The sequence below is a fragment of the Chroicocephalus ridibundus genome, chromosome 9 (genome assembly GCF_963924245.1).
Source record: "Chroicocephalus ridibundus chromosome 9, bChrRid1.1, whole genome shotgun sequence".
In the NCBI taxonomy this organism is placed as follows: Eukaryota; Metazoa; Chordata; class Aves; order Charadriiformes; family Laridae; genus Chroicocephalus; species Chroicocephalus ridibundus.
This window is the reverse complement of record NC_086292.1, coordinates 39,655,172-39,675,274: the sequence shown is the minus strand read 5'-3', so window position 1 is coordinate 39,675,274 and position 20,103 is coordinate 39,655,172. Positions and strand designations below refer to the sequence as shown.

Below are 20,103 nucleotides of genomic sequence, written 5' to 3'. Positions count from 1 at the left end.
GAGCAGGGAGGATGGCGATCATCAGCAGGTGGAGTGGAGAAACCAGGTGAGAGAAATTGGGGGGAAAATGGCTGTCAGCCCAGCTGGATCCATAAGACAACTTCTGTCCACATAATAGTTTCCTTTATATGATAAACTTACACAACAAGCACAAATATGCTGGCTGACTAGAAACAAAAAGGTGGAATAATAGGTTCCATCTGTTTATTTCTACATTAATTCTTGAAGTCATTCAGATCATGGGTTCCACTGCTTTTTTTTTTTTAATTTAATTAACACTTTAAATACTATGCTTCTTTCCCCCTGAAAAAGCAGAAACCAAGCCAGAGTATTTCTCTCTGTGGAGGACAAGGCATATATCAGAATATTTACTTTCCCAGTTTTGGCATTCACTTTATAGTAGGTTTTTCTAGCAAACCCAAAGAAAGGCTAGTTATTAAAAGAACTGTCACAGTCTCAGCCTGTGTATTACAATTTGCACATCTAGTTGAAAACAGACTCACTGGTTTCTACCTTACCTCACATAGCTAAACACTCACAAGTCTGAAAGTGCAGATTTTCATTATTTTAACTGCTTGCTGGGTGGTTTCACGATACCCATATTTACCACTCTTCCTGACTGCATTTTTTTTTAAAAAAAATAATTGTTTAGAAACTACATTTCTTTGCCAAGATTGGACTACTTAGTGCCATATGTCTAACTCCAGAATCAGGGTGTCCTTGTTATGAGTTTAAACTGGTAAATATCATAAAATTTAGAAGGAGCAAGGTCAGCTACAAAGCTAACTGGTCAAGCAAACATTTCCTCACTTAAAAGAAGATAACCTCTTTTTCTTTTTTCTTTGCTTCCTCTCCCTCTCCCCCACCCCAAGAGCTGTCTCAGCCTGGCAATCAAAATGGGAAGGTACTTCAAACATATTCAGCCCAACCAAGTTTTCACTGCTGTCCTTGTTGGTGGTCCATCATATGGAATGGTTTTAATACTTGGAAGCAATACCTTAAGTGTCAGAAAACAAGAACATTTTATTTCTGCAAGAAAGCTTTCCAGTACTACTAGTATTCTGGAAAAGAAAAAAATTCCTTGTAGTAGATTAGAAGGTGAAAAGCCAAAAGAAATCAGAAAGAAAACTAGGAAACTATTCCTTATGGCAATGCTCAACTTATATCTCAAAGTTGGGGGAAGGTCTATTACTTATATACTTATTTTAAAACTCGTTCAAGAATGATAGGAGAGTGGCATATTTTTTCCAGTCTCAAATTTCTAATGGCAAATGAAGTCTTTGGGTATGCATCAAAATCTATTTGGTACTAAGTTAGATTTAAATTACATAGACTCAGTAGAATTTTAGAAATGCAGCATGCAATGCACATGCAGTGCTGAACAGTGCAGGAGCTATAAGAAAATGCTCAATGTAAACATTTCTACATTTCTGTTCTTTGGGAGCCCTCAAAAGCCTTTTCTTCAAATCGCTGTTTTTCTTTTTCCATGAAGATAAAGGAGTAAAGTTGTCAAAAATATGATGTACTGTTCTGTCCAGATGAATGAAAGTGGCAGTATCTAATCAGGTCTTATAACGTATCTTCTTCTATAGTCATAGAGGGGGTAAAAAAAGAATATATATATATAAAAATATATATATATATATATTTGCTGAATTTTGAAAATATCTAGCCAAGGAATTTCATCTGCATGTAATTCCTAAGTACACACATAGCAACTGAATATGCAACGGGGTTAGTGCAATCCTGTACAAAAATGAGAGCACAGTCCTGCCAGATTAAACCAGAACAAAATGTACTATCTTGCATGTGCAACATGAATCCATATGTAATTTTGCTGGGCTAGAACAGAGTACAGTGTGTTCCCATTAATATTTACTCATCTTCCATTTCAAACTGCAAGCTCGTCTTTTCAGATAGCAAATACTTTTGAATATTTAAGTAACAGCTAGTTCTATTTTACTGAGATTACTTACTAACAAAGGAATGAATGATCCTGATTAAACTGGCTCCCTGCTTGAAAAATATCATACACAACAGCCAAAGAAAACCCCTTTGAAACATTCCTGTGTTTGGAGGATGTAAGGAGACTAATCTTGGATCATGATGATGATGCTGCTGCTATATAAAAATAATATCCATCTATCCCAACAAATTGGAAATTTTATTGGCCTGGGTATGAGGAACAGTGCAAGGGCAGAAGGGCACACTTGGGAAGATACAGAAGGGCCAAGTTTTCCTGCAAGGATCTTGACATCCAGAGGTTTTGACCCACCCTCTTCTCCCACACCCATGCCACAGTCTTAGGAGACTCTTATCCCTTTTATTTATTCTGCTCCCTTCCATGACTACAGATGAAGGTATGATCTTTGCAGTAGAGTAGATAAGACTGATCCCTTGTTTTGCTGGGGTCAAGTGCACAAGGTTATTTCACTTTTCCAATTTTCAACTAAATTAATGTAACTTAGGACGTATAGGAACACCAGGACTCTGTAGGGATGCCCAAAGGGCAATTCTGGTGTTCAGAGAAAAGGAAGGAACGGATTTCCCACAGATCAGCACCCCTTCACGCTGGGGCAGGATAGAAAGTGAATCGCTAAAACTGAATTTAGGCGTGTGAGAAGATGCTACTGCATTTTTTTTCTATTATGTGGCAACTGTTTCCATTTCCATGTAGGATACAGTAGGTAACTGAAAACTGCGTTTTAATCACAGAACAGTTTGGGTTGGAAGGGACCTTAAAGATCATCCAGTTCCAACCCCCTGCCCTGGGCAGGGACCTCTCCCACTAGACCAGGCTGCTCAAAGCCCCATCCAGCCTGGCCTTGAACACCTCCAGGGATGGAAGTGTACGTACATTCCTCTCTTTATTCACCTGAGTATCCTTATCATAGCTACCACATATCAAGCCTATCCATATCAGCTTACAAAAATTCAAGAAATTATCTGATGAAAGATCTTCACACACTGGTTTAAGACTTCCTTCCATTCATAGAGTAAATGTCACATGAAAGAACAGGATGAAACACAGAAAACAAGAAAAAAAATAATCAGGTTTTCTGGCTCAGTTTAACCACATGATAAAATTGAGTTTTGTATGAACATTTCAGCAAAAGCGTAAGTAAATTTTAACTGTACATTACAGTCCTATGATTAATATCCTAGAAAATTAAGGAGAAAAATCTTTCTATTTACTGAAGAATTCTTGCTTTGCTCACAGGAAGGTAAACCAGAGATACAGATCAGTTCCCGTCTGTATTCAATGTATTTATTTTTTGTAATGAATAATGCTTAAGAACTGAATTTCCTTTCAAAAGAAACTACTACTAATCCAGTTGCTTTTATTTTCAACGTTCTGATGGTTTAGGACCATTTTGAGTTCCAAGAATTCAAACTTAATTTCATACTGCTCACTAAGTGTCTGGGAAGAGCAAGCTTCAAAGCTGAATCACATTTATGAAAGAACAGAAGCTGACAATATCCTAGATCCAGTCAGATCCCAATGGAATTAACGGAAAAAACTTTCCATCAAGCGGAAATGAGCTAGAAACTGGCTTCTGTATAGAGCTATGCTGGTATTTGTAGTTTTGGGAAGGGATGAATTTTGTTTGTTTTTTAATCCACATGGTCCAAACAGTCTATTCAAAGACTCAGACCATCCCTCTGTTACATTTGATTTATCATCTTCTCTAAAATGTGCTCCATTTAATGGAAACTATTTTGATCAAAGTGTATATATAACCTTTATAGCATTTTTAAACTACTGTCATTAAATGCTGCCTGAGTTGCAGCTGCATTTTACTGTCCTGTAAGTTATTGCTTTCCCAGGTGTTTGGTCCAGGGGACATCTTATCTAAGTACCTTTTCTGTTGATGATCCAGACCCTCTAGGGTAGCAAAAGTATGAATTATTGTAAACATATTTAAACTACATTCAAATAATTTACAGTAGCTCAGCATGCTTTCTATTGTATCTTTTCTGCTTCCTTTTGTCTTCCTAAAAAGATACTCAATCTAAAGCTGTAATAAACTCATCTCAATGCTCTCCTCTCTTTAGAGTAGTGATGAGCAAACTATTTTTCTCAAAGTAGCTCCTGCGAGGAGACCATCTTTCAAAATAAAGCTGCCCGTCACTTGACAGAATCATACCTTGTGACTGCAGGGCAAGTTTAGCTCTTCTCTCACTTTTACAGGGAGGGTTTCCTAACAAATTCCCTCCTCTTACATTAAGAAACGTACTGTAAGTGTCTATGAATGTAATTCAGACAGTTTTGATGTGAAATTCGACTGACTTCTGGAACACATTGTGTTATGAGTAAATTTCCACAGCATGCCACACATTTCCTAGGTTTGCTTTAGATCTTTTGCCAAGATTAACAGCATTTCTTTCATGTTGCTTTCTTTACGTTTATATCTATATTCCATGTTTAACATAATGTTTCTATGGGTCTGGAGAAAGCATTAAAGATCTTTAACTTCAAAATACATAATTTGTTGCTTTCTAAAAATTCTGCTTCATCCATTATTACACTTTGCATTTGTTTCTTTATAATTCACTCAACCTTCCCCTCTGAAAACTTCATGAACTAATAAAACATGCTGACTTTTCACAAGCTGGGAAATGCAAGATCTCCCTTATACTGATTTATCCATTAAATAAAACAATTTTGGATAGGTCAAACAATTCACAGAAAAGGCAATCACCTCTAATTCGACATATTTTACAGACATAACTATAAACATCTATTAACACATCACTAAAACGTTGTTGCTTCCGTCTCTACTTCATCCTATTAACATTTTCAGTAAGTGGCTTTGATCTATTATTTCTACAATTAAGTAGATTAATTTTCATTTCGTATAGTGTGTTTTCATTCAATTTGCTATAAATTTGATGTGTCTTCAAAAGATAACATGCACTTTGTATCTTAATTTCTTTCACAGTAATCTGTATTTCAGAGCTACACGAACGCGACAGTCTCTGTCATTTTCGCCAGCGGCGTACTGACCTGGTCATCGTAACGGTAAGTGAGGAATTGTTCCCCCGTGGTATCCTCAAGAAAACTCCCCTGTGGAGAAAGTGCAAACTCAGGCAAGAAGTATGCACCTTGGGATTGCTCTGCTCTTGTCTGTAAGAGATTCAGAAAGGTCACATTACAGCTACTACAAACACAAGTCAAATTTTAAAAAACTCTATGCATGTAATTACAAAGATCAGACATGAACTTCTGCGGGGAAAAAGCGATGTGCTTTCAGGCACAGTCTTTCTGGGTGGATACTTTGCTACAGAGGTCTGTGACGAGGACATGCAAAATGCTTACAGCTGTCCAAAACCAAACAAGATGCCTCAATGGCAGAACTATCTATTAAACAAAAAGGTGCCATCTCTGGCTTATTGACCATCAGTGCTGAAAGACACTGTGAAAACCACACTGGAAAAGCTACACTTTCTTTTTCCGTATACACTTCGCTAGACAGTTACTAGCTGCTGCACATAACAGGTTTTGGTTAAATACAGTAAATCTATTTTTACAAAGATACAGAATCATAGAATAACTCAGCTTGAATGACATATCGAGAGCTCATCTAGTCCAGCCTCCTCAAAGTAGGGTAACCTATGAAACCGTGACACGATGAATTACTTCCCTATCCTACAGGAAGATATTACTGCAAAGAAGAAATGGGAAGGGAGCGGGGAATGACTGGAGTGAACACCGGGCAGTGGTCCACGTTAGTTCTGCACGCTGTTTACAGTTGGTGAAGAGCATTTGAGAACAGAATGGGAGAGGACAAAGGGCCCATTTCGAGCTACAGAGGAGCCAATTCTGTCAGAATCGGCGTCAACGCGTCCAACTGGGCTGTCTGACACCTGAGCTCGTATTAGACAAATGGCTTTTGCTTTACTGATCCCTGCACGTTCAGGAATCGTAACACACCTGAAATGTGCTAGCCGTGCTGCACACATGCTGGTTGGATACCCTGTCGTTGCACTGTAGGTCTAAAGCATCCCAGATAGGTACCAAATGTACTGCACAGACTTGTATGTCCTTATCCCTACTACACCGTAACTCTACCCTGAGAAGCTAATTGGTTTGCGTACTAGAGAAAAATCATCTTTTGAATGCAGAATATTGAGTCCAGCTGCGATAGGGGGAGAGTGCAAAAGGCAAGGAGAGGACAATTACCTTCCAAAAGGTTGGAAATTTTCAGGGAAAAAACAAGGCCTGAAACGTACAATTTACTGCTGGACATTTCCCAATGAGTTAACTTAAATAATGGGGTTTAATTAAACCGTTTGTTATATTTTGACATATACATGACATAGACATACCTGAAAGCCTAAAGTTGCCATTGACCAGTTTCCAGGCTATTGGCTAGAACTGTACCAAATATAGGTGTGTCATCTCAGTGCCAGATAACTAGAGATTTCAAAAGCAATCCACATAATTTAACCACTTTGTGGTAGAAGAGGAAGGCAAGACCTTCTGCAAATTCTCTCTTTGTTGCACTAAGGTCACTTTCTGAGGCTCGCAACTTATGTCATAAGCAGCAGATGACATGTCATTCACAGTACGGGTCTGGAGAAGCTTACGTTGCCTTTGCTTACTCTGTTCTGCAAAGAAGCTGTCAGCTTCTCAGACTGTAAACCCCACCAATCATGACAGCATTAGATTAACATACTTGTTTTAAATCAAGCCATCTTCATATAAACTAGCAATAGCTTGCAAAGGACATGTCTAGACTAGGCTAAAAGGTCATATTTTAGCATGCAAGACTGAACAAGATTTTAAAGAGGATTTTTTTCATCAGGCCTGCATAAGAGTAATTCATGTTCACATCATGTTATGATGACATTTCTATAAAGCCTATTATAGCAGTGGTCTCACTTGTACGCTTTAGCCAACTGACTTTATTTATGCAGAATTAAATCATAAAATATGGAGAATAAATCTGCATTTGATAACAATAGTTTCCCCATAAAGCAACCAAGAGAGGTCCACGGTTATGCTTCATGCCGAATCCAAGCTGGCTGCAGCCGATGCAAACCCTGACACACATATAACCCAGACATGAAACCGGCTGACATAATCTGGCATTTTTCCCCACTGGTTTCAATGGGCTATCGATAGATCCTATGTGAGGGAATACGGCAATGATGTAATCCTATGATTTCAGCACAGGGCTAATGGATAAGAGATATACGTTCTAAATCTCGAGTGGCCTGGGTTAAAGTATTTAACAGTTCTACCTCAGTTTCCCCAGATGTAAAACACAATTACAACACCCACTGACCTATATTAATGGTGTATGGCAATGTTTAGCTTATATTTTACAAATTCTCTTTGTAAGAGAATAGTGTTAAGTGCTAGTGATTTATAACAGTATTCTTGAAAGAGCTGCTTAATTTACAGACTGAAGAGAATCCAAATTATTCCACCACACTTCTTAGATAAATGTATATATCACACTGTTGCCTAATTTCCCATAAACAAATTTGTCAGTAGGATATGTAGTGATTAAGTTGCTTGTGTTTATCAGCTTTATAAGATACACTTTTCAAATAGAAAGTCTTTGGACATTCATCAGTATAATGCTCTGAATATAAAAGATGCCAACATTTGAAGCTGAAATAACAATTTCATAAATATGACATGAAAAACCAAGGGCTACTCTCACACACATTCAATTTTCGTATTAAAAGCTAACGAGGAGCTAGCCACTGGAAAAGCAGAAGAATGGCTGCTAGATGAAGGCAAGCAAAATCTGGCTTCCAATCACGGAAAAATTCAATGTTAAAGATGAATGGTTTATACGGTTACACAGGAGGTTACAATGGAAACTGATCCGCTAACTACAGCAACAGGTACTGCTACCCACATAGTATAGCCAAAGTAAGGAAGAATGGAGGAAAGCATTTAATTAAAAGTAAAAATCTACTAGGAACACACTATGAATTGTCATGGCAAATGTTGAAGCCAAATAATTACAGCTGATAACCAACCCAAATGAAGAAGCTCATTAAAAAAAAAAATAAAGTCAAAGCTTCAAATGCTCAAAGAACTCTTTTCATAGAATGTTTTGGGTTGGAAGGGACCTTAAATATCACCCAGTTTCAACTCCCTGCCCTGGGCAGGGACACCTCCCACTAGCCCAGGCTGCTCAAAGCCCCATCCAGCCTGGCCTCGAACACCCCCAGAGATGGGGCAGCCACAGCTTCTCTGAGCAACTCTTTTGTATCAACTCAAAGTACCAGAGAAACACTTTTTTCCCCTCTAGATACAGGTACCTTCAAATATGCTGCATGTGTCCATCGCTTCTTAACTCATACATTGTACTGAACACAAAATGTACCATTTCCACTTAGTCCACTTTATTCCCCACTGAGGAATCTACTGATGCTCCTTGTGAGACTTTTATATTTCTGTGGGCACTTTTGCTTAAATGTAATTCAAATTTCAACGGTCTGTGGGTTGATAGTGTATTTGGGATCATCTCTGAATGACTTAGCTAATCCAATATAAATTCATGTTTTAAACTAAAGACTGCAAGCGCAAGTTTCAGAAAACAATTACATTTCACACTAGTGTTTTAAGTCTGTTTAATGTTAAGAGCTTTAAGTTAAATGTGTCAAATCATAAGTACACTTAAGATTTAGAACAGGCATTTTAAACCAGCTTTTATGATCTTAAGCATATGAAGACAGTCGAAGGTGATAATGTAGCCAAACCAGATACAATAATAACCACTGCATAAAATTCATTCAAATTAATATATTGGGTAGCGAAGAAGTGTGTACTACTGTATACTGACAAAGAAGAAAATTTAAAGTTGGAAACAGGTCAGTATTTGAAAATCTTTCTAGGTATGAGTTAATCATAACATGCAAGTTATTAGTAAGAAACTGAAAAAAATAAGGTCTTCCATGCTATGTAATTCTACCTATGTGATCAAGGAGAACCATCCTGATAAACAGATAACACATGTAGGTTCTGGGAAGCATAAAACAGCACTGTTCTTATTCAATGACACATGCTCTGAGCACAGCGTTGATATCAGGTTGTGATTGCTTCCTCACTCATCACTCCCCACCTGAGTGCTAAAGACTAAATTACTCTTCCACTTTCAATTGCAGAAGACAAAATGAATAGCTTACATCCAAGCCTCTGATTTTTAGATCGCCCTCCACCAAGTCGCATCGTGTCATTGTTATTGCTGCCGTTTCATTGCTCTGTATACTACGCTGACTAGAAACGGCTGCCCAAATTGAAGTCGCTGGATTTGGTGATTTTATATTTTATTTTATTACTGAAAGTAAGAGGAATGATTACCGAGTGCTTCCCACCCGATGCTGACATTAGCAAGTAGCACGGCTGAGTAGGACTGAATCTGCAGATAAAAATGTTGTGCAGGACCGAATGCCCACAACAAAGCCTATTTGAAGGAGGGGCTTATTTGAAACTAGCTCTAGTCAATGTGATGGACTGAGTATCGCTAAGTGACTGAAGCACAGAGGTGTGCTGCTGGGGCACATCTTCCCCTTCACTTTGACCCAAGAGGAGTTCCTTCAGCACACTCTGAAACCACTACACAACAAAACCCACTTTAACTGCTCTTTTTTCCCTTGATACCCAGGATTCATATTAACTGCTGCCATCCACCTCACTTTTAATTATCAAATCGGAGCAACTGCTAAACTGTAGAGTTTCCCTATGACTGAAAATTACAAATATTAATCATTGGTCATTCCTTCCAAGGTACAGATTAACAATTTCATCCAAGGATTTCAACTGTTATTGTAATTCCAGATAAATTAAAAAATTTAGTTTAGTCTACAGTTCTCGGGGATCATTTAATACAAAGGCTATGACAAAGTTCAACCAAACCTCATAATAACATGCCACTATTCTATTTAATCATAGCCACCAGGAGACTGGAAAGTAATTGTTCCGTATTTATATATAAACAGCAGCAGCTTTAGAAAGTGAGCTTTCTGCTAAGTCTGAGTTGTGAAGGTCAAGAAGATGAGAAAACAGAGATGGAATGTCTCAAAGAAATTACTTGAACATAATTAGAAATAAAACACTAATCTTTCAGACACAGAAGAATTTTTAATTTTAGAGTTTCTTGGCACCAACCACCACATTAAGAGAAAAATAGGAACTATGCTCTTCTTAATGCAAATCAGCATTACCTAGACTAAAATCAGTCATTCCCTAACTAAGGTTACTAAAATTGGGAGCATAATGAGAAAAAAGCGTTTTGTGTAATGAAGAAAATTAAAACATCAAAATTATCTATTTTAAATGCCAAAGATGACAAAATACCACACTCCTCCTGGAGCTGCCTCAATATCTTGTTTCTAAAAAGAGGAACAGACAAAAGATAAAGGTCCAGTCACCTAAAGCTTTACAGTTAGGCACAACTGCACTATCCTGCCCAAAGGAAATTCTATTTCAAAAAGACCAGCGCAGGAAGGTAGTTTGCTTCCATAGGTTTGTGGCTCTTTTGTTAGTTCTTATTGGAAGGGGGAAATTGGGCAGGGTCTTAAGAGTGTTAGACATTTTAGGGAAAAAGACGGGAAAAGCAGATAAGGTGAGAAAAACTATCTGCATTCTTAATGACTTGTAAATACATGTTTGTCAGATGAATATGCATGGCAAGTCCAATCATATACCAAGACGTGTGCCTTCTGATTTAATTCAAGTGAAATATCTGGCTACTAAGCTGCTGTAGCATATGATTTACGCCCTGGGGAAGTAATATACCAGCTAAGCAGCAGTTCAGTTTAATGGATTTTCAAGGACTCCAGTACAAAAACGTTAGGTAGAGCACAGCACTCCAGCTTCATCACAACATGAAGAAGCATGTTAGCAGATAAACAAAGTCACATTAACAGTTCAGAACTTCAGATATCTCCAGAGCAAGCAATCCTGATGAACAAATATCTAGAAAGACACAGATTAGTTTTTGACATGGCCAAGATTTACAAAAACAACTTCCTGATGCTAGACACTCCAAAACATTTAAAGACTCTGCAAGCGAACTGAGTTTCCACAGAAGCTGCCAGCAGCTCAGCATTTCTGGAGAGCAGGCCAATTATTTAATTATTAGTATTAAACTAAGAGGCCAGCATTTCAAACCAGAATTAAACTATAAACGTCATTTCTTCTTAAAAAAGAAAAAGGACTTAACCGAACTGATGAAAGCCAAGCACTTCTTCATAAAAGAGCCCTGAAACACTGAACGTGACTGTCAGGTTTCACGAGGGAAGTCACAAGTGAGATGATGAGACAACATGAAAGACTGAATCAAAAGTTCTTCCAGGGACAGAACTCAAATGTGTGACTCCAGGATTGTTTTTCCATGGTGCATACTCTATATTAATTAAAGGCAAACTCCAGACCTGTCAGATTTCAACCCAAATCTAATGATTTTTCCTCTCATCCCTCATTCTAGACCTGTTTAGAACATGTAGAAATAAAACAACCTGGGGAAGTGTGCCTGTAAGTTGAAGATACATACAAAGATAAGCAAAAGACAATTCATAAGTATTTTGCATAAGCCACCTCTTTATGATACCGTAAAATGCTGTCAGCAAGCAATTTAAAAACTGAAAGTTCAGCTAATGCTTGAATAGCCTCTACCATTGAAAACTGAATTTAAGCTACAGCTATGATCACATTCACAACTGCAAGAAAGGAGCTGCCTACGTTATCTCTGCTGCTCAAACCAAGCCCATCCTGTGCCCATTGAAGCACTAGGAGTCGTTCCACTGACTTGAACGTACTTAAGATCATGTCAACCTAAACCTCTTTTCATGCTGTAGGTTTGTAAAACTTAAAGCCAACACTGAACACAAGAAGGATAATGGAGATAATTTGGGTTTTAAATTACTATCTTTCAGTCTTTTCAAAAAGTTATTTCTACCACAGTTTTTCTTGATTAAATATAAATTCATTTTCTTTGGCATAACTTGGGCCGCAAACTGAGATCAACACATTTTGAAAATCTTTTCCTGTACCTTCTAAAATTTATACTAGTGATTAAGCTTTTGGATATTTATCAACAACTACTTATGTTTTCTCTTGCTATGGTCTGGCTAAAAGATTAAACTTTTCACTGAAAGGCAGCAGTACTATTTAGCCAAAATCTCATTTAGTTTCAAAACCCAGCTTAAATATCAACTCTGTTACATATCTCCAAAAGAAATATGAACCCTGGAGTTTTTCTTCTTCCAGTGAAGCTGTTTCTAAACCCTGTGTTAAGCAGGCTCTGCCTTCTTTCCACGGGATTGATTTGATGTGCCCAATATTTGCTTTCAAAGGAGCTGCACGAGCAGACTGAAGTTGCTCCCAATGATATCGATGGCAAAGTTCCCACCAACACTCTTACAGAGCCAGGGCCCAAATACATCTGCAGCAGGACAACATCCCTTGCAATGTAACACTTACTATTAGGACTGCGAACAACACTAGATACTCGATGCCCTCTAGCAGCGCCTAAGTAAGAGCCGAAGTGAAAAATACAGCACTCAGACAAGATGACCCTGGGGCAGTTCATTTCCAATTATTGTCAGAAAGTTAGTGACTGTGGATCAGATTCTGCTTTCAAAATATGCAATGCTCAATTATTTCCCTAAGTCTTTAGTTTAGCCTTGGGGGAATGGGCACAACAATATTTAGAGCCAAGGTGAAAGCAATTTTATAGCTTATGGATAAAACATATACTATAGAATCTGGGTGTTGCTATTACCAGCGAGAGTAGAGTTTCACATACAAGGTGTACAAGCCTATTCTTAAGAATAAGAAAAAAGGCTTGCAAAGATATGGATTTACCAGTAGGAAAAGAAGAAACTAGATAACAAAAAAAAAAAACCACCCATTCATTTTAATCCCTGTCCTCTGATTTCCTGCCACAGTGGTGATACTATTTATATTCCCAGCATAGTGGGATGTCTACTTTCTGTCTCCTTACAGATGCCGAGAAGCTGCATTAAGTATGTCAGTGTGGGAGGAGCCGGCAGCATGGTGAGGAGGGACCGTACCTGCTGTATGGAAGGAAAGGAATTCATTCTTGAACTCACATCTCCTGTATGCACACCTTGACTGCTCTGTTTTATTCTTCTATTTCTTTACTTGTTTATGTGTTTTATATAAAGGTCTTGTTCAAAAGTTTATCTTAAATAAAGCACTGCCTTACGGTAATGTGAAATTCCAACAATGGCTTTGAATGGTGAAGGAAGATTCTACCTGTAGATTCTGAGGCTGGATGCTTTGAGGGCAGAGGCAATGGCTGGGGGATGTTTTCACTTTTTTTTTTTTTTTTTAAAGACTGAAGTTTTACTAAAATCCTCTTGATTAAATTCTCTGTGCCTAAAACAGTGAAAGGGAAGGAATATCTTGTTAAAAAGTCTGGAAATGAGACAGAAAATAATATTTCATTAAAACCTCTTTTTAAAGTCTTGCAAGCAAGACAGACATAGGTGACTAAAGCCTTTAAAAAGATTTTTTTTTTATCCCTTTTTTCACCATATGTTCCAGTATTCCAAACAAAACCCTCTTTTTATTCTTTACTTAGTAACCTAATAATTGGCAAAATTCTTGTCATAAATCAAGTCCTTTCAGCATTATTGGAGCATGTTCTCATGTTCTTATTCATTGAAGGTTTCTAAGGATCCTTATGACCTCCATAGGAAAAACATGCTGCAAAAGTACTGTCAGCATCCTTAGCAAAGAAGTCAGGATAAGGTGTAAATTTTTTTTTTTTTTAAAGTTTTCTTAAAGTGTCCTTTATCACGAACCTTTATCATGGTGAAAGAATTTTTTTTTTTTTTTTTTTTTTTTTTTTTGCTAAGCTGACAAACTGCTAACATCTGAATGACTCATTTCCAGGAAACAAACAATCTTGCTTTTATCTATGGACACTACCGCAGCTCCAGTAATATACTGGAGGATACTGGAAGCATAATCTTTGAGGAACAGCAGATTTATTTACAAAAGGCAAGAAAGGATCACGGTTTAAGGCTACGTAGGATCACTGTCAGAGACAGCAGAATTATAAAGCCCAACAAATCAACGCATGCACTAAATGAAGGTTCACATTGCTTAAGGAGTAAAAGAAACAACAAAACGAAATGAGAAAGGATATAGTGTGATAGCTTCCTTGAGCAGCAGGAGCCTCTACCACGGAGGAGCAAGCAAGACACGGTAGCTTTGGCAGGCCGTGGACTATTATTCAATAATAACACCAAAAAAATACTATTGATGGTTGCAGGCCACATGAGATGAATGAGAGGCTGTGGCAGGCTATAGGCTGCAGGTGCCTAATCCTTTACTAGTGAGATAAATAGCACCCAATAGGCTTGCAAGGGCAACACTACCCTTTTCTAATAAATTATTTCCTTCTCACCCCCTTCCCCAGTATCCAGACTGGATAATTGTTCTAACAGTGCTAAAGAAAGGGTACAAGAAAGGTGTGACCGTTCCCAGGTAACCAAGAGTTGCATCTAAATAAGAAGCCTCCTAAAAGCTAACATAAAGCAACAATTTGGGCAGGAGAAACTTCACAGCACCATTTTGTAAGAAATTCTGCACAGCACTTGCAAAATGCCCTTGTTTTCATTTGGCCACAGTGACGTGCCCACACCGAGGTGGCTGCAGGACTCAGGATGTAAGGAAGGATATCCTCAGCTAGGTATGACCAACCTTTCTACATGCAGGTTTAAACACAGCAAGGAAGACAACAGAGGTGGCTAGCAATTCACGTATTTATGTGTGAGCAAAATGGGACCTAGCTCATAGTTGGAGTTTGCAAAAAAGTTTGTTAGCTACTATCAGATAAATAGGCTAATGACGAGAAATAGTAGGGTACGAGACTTTACACAGTACTTAATTATATTACAAAGAGTTGGAGAATACACTTAGTCCTTACACATTATAGTACTATTCATCAAGAGATCTCGTATGACTCACAGTTGTCATTATCCTCATTTTACAATGGCTGCTCTCAGGAGAGTCTGGCTAAGAATGACATGGGACTCCTGACTCAGAATTTCCCAATTCTTTTTCATTTAAATTATAACATTAATGTTATGATATGTTAGTGTGATTATTTGTATTTAATTTCCTCTTGACTTTTTTTCTTCAATAGTGATATAATTTGAACTGACATAGTAACATGCTTCTCATATACTTCAGTTGAAATTGTGCCTAAGGGCAGTGAAATTCTCATCCGTAAGCTGCGTAAGGAAAAAAACTGGCACTCAGAGGCCAAACACCTGCTAGAACTAGTGGCGGATCCAGATTTTTAAGAGAATTCCTGTTGCATAATGAAAACACAAAGAAGGGAAATGTGTGGGGCAATGGAATGGTATTAAAACTACGGCACTTAGGGGGGGGAAAAAAAGAATCCTCAGCCACTATATACTTCAGAGCTAAACACTGAAGATCTTGACGTGAAAGATGTTCACAAGCGCAAATATAAACAGAGACTTTTGTAGTGTGGGGAAGGCTGAACAGTGACTCTTTATCATACATTGCAGTGCATTGCCATGCCTTTCATTGCTAATCACAGGGAGTTTCCCCCCAGCCCTCAGTCTCAGTACATCTGCTTCTGATTCAGGTGGCAGGGGAAAACTGGCAAGTATTCAGCCCCCAAAAAGCCTGCCCTCGCACTAGTAATTATTCTTCATTACATACTGTATATGCAAAGTTGTCATCAGCAACAGCATGGTGTTTATCATGAGCTGGACAGGTAGATGAAATGTATGTAAATGCTCTGCTACTGTAAACGACTACAAATTCTCATAACAGAAAGAGACATGGAAACAGGCAAGCTCTCAGCCACCAAGAACCAGAATAATTTCACAATAAGAACATAAATCTTCGGTGCAACTATTTTGAAGATCAAACAGCCCAAAACTCAAGTAGGAGAACCAAAAAAGCATGCAATTGAGCAACTTTGACAGATCAGAAAGATGGAAGGTTTCTCACAATCAACACTTAACCTCACAAAACTTCTCAATGAATGAGACCCTCAGAGTCCTGTAAATACCATATAAACAGGTATAATCCAGCAATATGAAGAATAAGGTAGCAAGATTCCTCTTCAGAGACAAGTCAAATCAGTTTGCTGTAAGGTATTTAAATACCCTCTAAAAAAATAACACGCTTATGTCATACATGCAAAGGTCACTCAGCTATACTAAAATAACTAAAACTAAAATAACACGAGATGCAAGAACAATCTTTATTGATCAGCAGTGTTTGCTGACCTCCTTCAGTGGCTTTCACAAAGAATAAATACACATAGATAAGGCTGTGTAAAGGCTTGTGCATGTACAGATTAACAGAGCAAAATTGCCCAGGTAAATGGAGACCTGTCCTTCATGGCGCCAGAACTTCTCGTGTACGTTCCAAAGGCACTAACATGACCTGCATGACACCGGCCACAGAACTGGGCGAGGAAATTTCTGCAGCAAGTTCATCACTTCATCTTTTTTAAAATAGGAAACATTTTCTAAAAGATTCAGTCGGTTTACAGTGCATCAAGGAAAAGGGAATATACCTAATAAAGGGAATATACCTAATATATATATAATTTCCACATTTAATTACATTCATTACTAAAATTCCATATATTTTTGCTCTGAATTTGCCTAGCTTCTGATCTAGGCATTTAGATGGGCCCATAGGGTCTTTCTGCACTATAATACACTGTCCTTTCTTATCTGAAATAATTTTATCCCTTTTCCTCAAACGAGATGGCAGAGGTGGTGTGTGATAGCCTAAGAGGACCCACAAACGACCGAAATCCTTATAAACACACTGCTGGTACTGCTGCCGCATGGAACAGGAGAGCTTGGGCTAACGCTGTTCTTCATCTACCTTTTTCAGTGGAGCACCGAGACCGCCTGCCACCATGTTGTCAACATATCTTCAAAGAGGGGCCAGGTGGGAGAGGGTGTCCCAAAATTTTAGTTAAAGACAGACCACCCTGAATAAGCGTGTAAATAACCAAAACTGTTCTCCTCCCTGTTACCTCTAGCTGATGAATCCTTTCTCACCTGAAAAAAATTAGACTGTAGAGAATGCCACAGCCAGATGTTCCTTCTCAGGCTAACTTATGATTTACAACAGCTTAGCACATGAATGTGTCTAACACATGGTGAGGAAAACGTGATTTTTTCCACTGTTAGTTTTCCACCACTTCTGATAATTTTAGTGATATTAAGCCAGTTCTTCGTCTACTCTTCTTTCTCCACTGCATTAAGTCCCTTTGCAGGGTTTACGGACTGCGCAGCCTAGCACATTGACTCGGTCAGGCACATTTTCACAATAAGGAAGCAGTTAAATGGTCATGGCTCTGCTGCAGGAATGTTGGTTTAAGGCTATTAATAAGGCACATGAGGTGAATGCCTTTCAGCCAAGCCAAGCGCCCTCCACATGTGCACACCTGTTTCAGCATGATTTTAAAGAGAAATTCCCGAAAGAAACTGTTCACAGCACGCAGCCTCTAAGTCAAATGCATTTTTGCAAATACTCTAGAGCTTTTAAGTGTTTTGTGCTTTACTGATGTCAGGAATACTGATACACCAACCACCAGGTAAAGCATACTACTTCCTAGTAAGCCATTTTCCCCTAAGAAATTATCTTTTTCTTATTAGCATCTCTGTTGTTGTCATCTACCACTTAGAGATTATTGTCTGACTTCCAGCATCTTGATCATTCCCATCTGATCTGCTGCTGAAATGCTTTTCTCCTGATCCAGGCCCACTGTTTAAACACTGCAACTCACTTCTCCACGCATGCATCCACACAATTACATATTTAATTTAGTCTCATTTAAACCTCAGATTAACTATTCCCTCGATCCAGTGATGCCAATCTTGATATCTTTGATCCATGCTGTCCTGGTTTGACATTTTCTTATGTCCTCTTAAATTTTTTGTGGGGGACAAGGGGTGGTCGTTCTCCAAGCGTTCTTTTCCTTTGTCTCTTATGAGTGAAAGCATCTCAAGCAGGGCAAGGTTTTAACTGTGTGTTGTATTGAGCCAGACACACTCTCCAGCATTAACAAAGCAAAGGCTGACTAGAAAAAGGTCAATAAGTGAATAATAAAGCAAATAATGTAACAAAAGAAGAAGAAGTATCCCCCAAAAAAGCAAAGTCTCCAAATCAGAAAAGACTAAATATGAAAGAGGACCCACCACTAATCTGAAGACTGTCCTTCCTGGTCACAATTCATCTGCTAGCATTAACTGACAGTATTTCGCTTGTACAATTACTAATAAGCCGCCACTAAGATAACCGTGCTTTAGCTGTAAAAAGGTAGAGCAATTAGAAGCTCACATGACAGGCACCGCAGGCATCTGTTCACTGACAACTGTTAAGACTAATGGTCATTAGTTTAATGACTCTGATTTTTGCTCTTCTACATGATGTGTACAGTAATTCTTGAGGACTGATACGGGGAAGGGGAAAGGGCTCTTACTGAGGTGAGAAAAGATAAACACAGGATCTGCTGCTGGAAAGAATGAAATAAATCCTCCGAATGAACTGTAATTGCTGAAGTGTTAAGAGACACAGCTGAGCAAGTCCGACAAAATGAAATTAGAAACTGCTAATTCAGAACAGGATGCCTGCTGTAATCAGGATAGTTTCAACACTATAACTTTATCACCCATCTCCCATGACCAAAGAAATTTCATTACGCAGTTTTGAAATCATCCAGGTGATTACAGAAAGACATTCAATGAACACAACAGCAGAAAAAGGTGAAGAATGGAGAACACTGAAGAACATCTGTAACTCAAAGGCAAGATATTGGCTAGTATTTTGGAATTTAAAAAAGTATGATGTCCTCTTAGATGCTCTGCATTTTCTTTTTAAGTATTTTAAGCATCAAGGGTCTTCACTGTGACTGATCTCACTAACATACCGTTTTTACCCCTCCAATGGTCTATATTTCAAATCTAACCAGTAGCAAGTATAAGCGATTAAAACAGGTACCGCAGAAGGGACATTGCAAGGTAGGCCACGTGATTATATTCCAAGTCACCCACCTCGTATTCTCATTCGAACAGCTGAAGTTGAGTGAATTGCTTCACTATGTGTGCATTACTCTGGGAACTTGGCTACCGTATCCACAATATGTGATTTGCCAATACATACCACCTGCACACGGAGGGAACGGAAGACCTTCCTGTGGAGGAATATCTTCCCATCCTGTGTGGGTGTACAGGAGCAGATGTGTACACACAGTGGATAGCTCCCAGGACAGATGAATTGAGACATGCCATAAGTCATGCACTGCTTTCCAATAATGATTATCTTTCCACAGGAAATTTAACAGAATAATTTTACTCCTTCAGAATACCGCATTGGAGTTCACGATGGCATAGCAGATGGCTAGTAAGATAGACTGTCTTGTTTCTGTCTCTTTTCTAGCAGTTCGAAGAGTCTAACCATAGGGGTGATAACTTTTCAGCATGTACCTAGTTACTGGCATTTCAGGGAATCTACTGGCAACTAAAAATTAGACGCAGAACCAAACGCTAAGTAGAGGCTGTAGTCAAGCTACTGAAAAGCCCTCCTACCTTGACCAATACTGGAAAGGTTGTGGAGGGACCGACTCTTACTGTTGCTGCTGGTACAATTAAATCTCACTGCATTTGTCTCGCATGCAAAATGAGCAATTAGCTCTAAGTGACATAGACATCTTTTAGAAGGCGAGTCATTCAGCCTCCCCTGCTTCAGCAAAGTGGAAAGCACCACTATTTTTCTCAGAAGTAGCACAGCTACTAAGGAACAGCTTTTCAAAAGCACCTTTTATATACTGAATTCTAAAAGAGTACACATAGTCTTGGTTTGTCCACTTGACCTTGTCTTTTGAAAAGCTGTCATGCCTCTTGTAGGACAAGGGATACTCCATTCACTACTTTTAAAAACAGCAAGGGGAAGGGGAAATGCAGAGTTCCCAATACGTGCCTGATTTCTAACCAACAGTGCAAAATCGCCTATTCCTGCGTATCAAGCAGCTTCTCTCTTACTGCTACCATTTGCACGTAAGGTTGAACAGAATTCTTGACAGCATAGTTTAATTT

General features: G+C 38.5%; 1 protein-coding gene and 1 long non-coding RNA gene across 8 annotated transcripts in view; one reads left to right on the top strand and one right to left on the bottom strand.

Moving 5' to 3' along the window:
- The window catches only part of ADAMTSL3 (ADAMTS like 3), a 188,306-nt gene that overhangs the window by 151,657 nt on the left and 16,546 nt on the right, over positions 1-20,103 (bottom strand). For all 7 annotated transcript variants that reach the window (XR_010072614.1, XM_063347175.1, XM_063347173.1 and 4 more), the window contains exon 3: positions 5,009-5,128. Coding sequence is in view for 6 of the 7 variants with exons in the window: in XM_063347175.1 (XP_063203245.1) it covers positions 5,009-5,128 (120 nt within the window). In the remaining variant the exon portion in view is untranslated. The remainder of the gene's footprint in view (positions 1-5,008; positions 5,129-20,103) is intronic.
- Positions 4-13,008, top strand: LOC134521084 (uncharacterized). Its single transcript, XR_010072617.1, has 3 exons — positions 4-46; positions 4,944-5,023; positions 12,977-13,008. It is a non-coding gene; the product is annotated as an uncharacterized LOC134521084 (long non-coding RNA).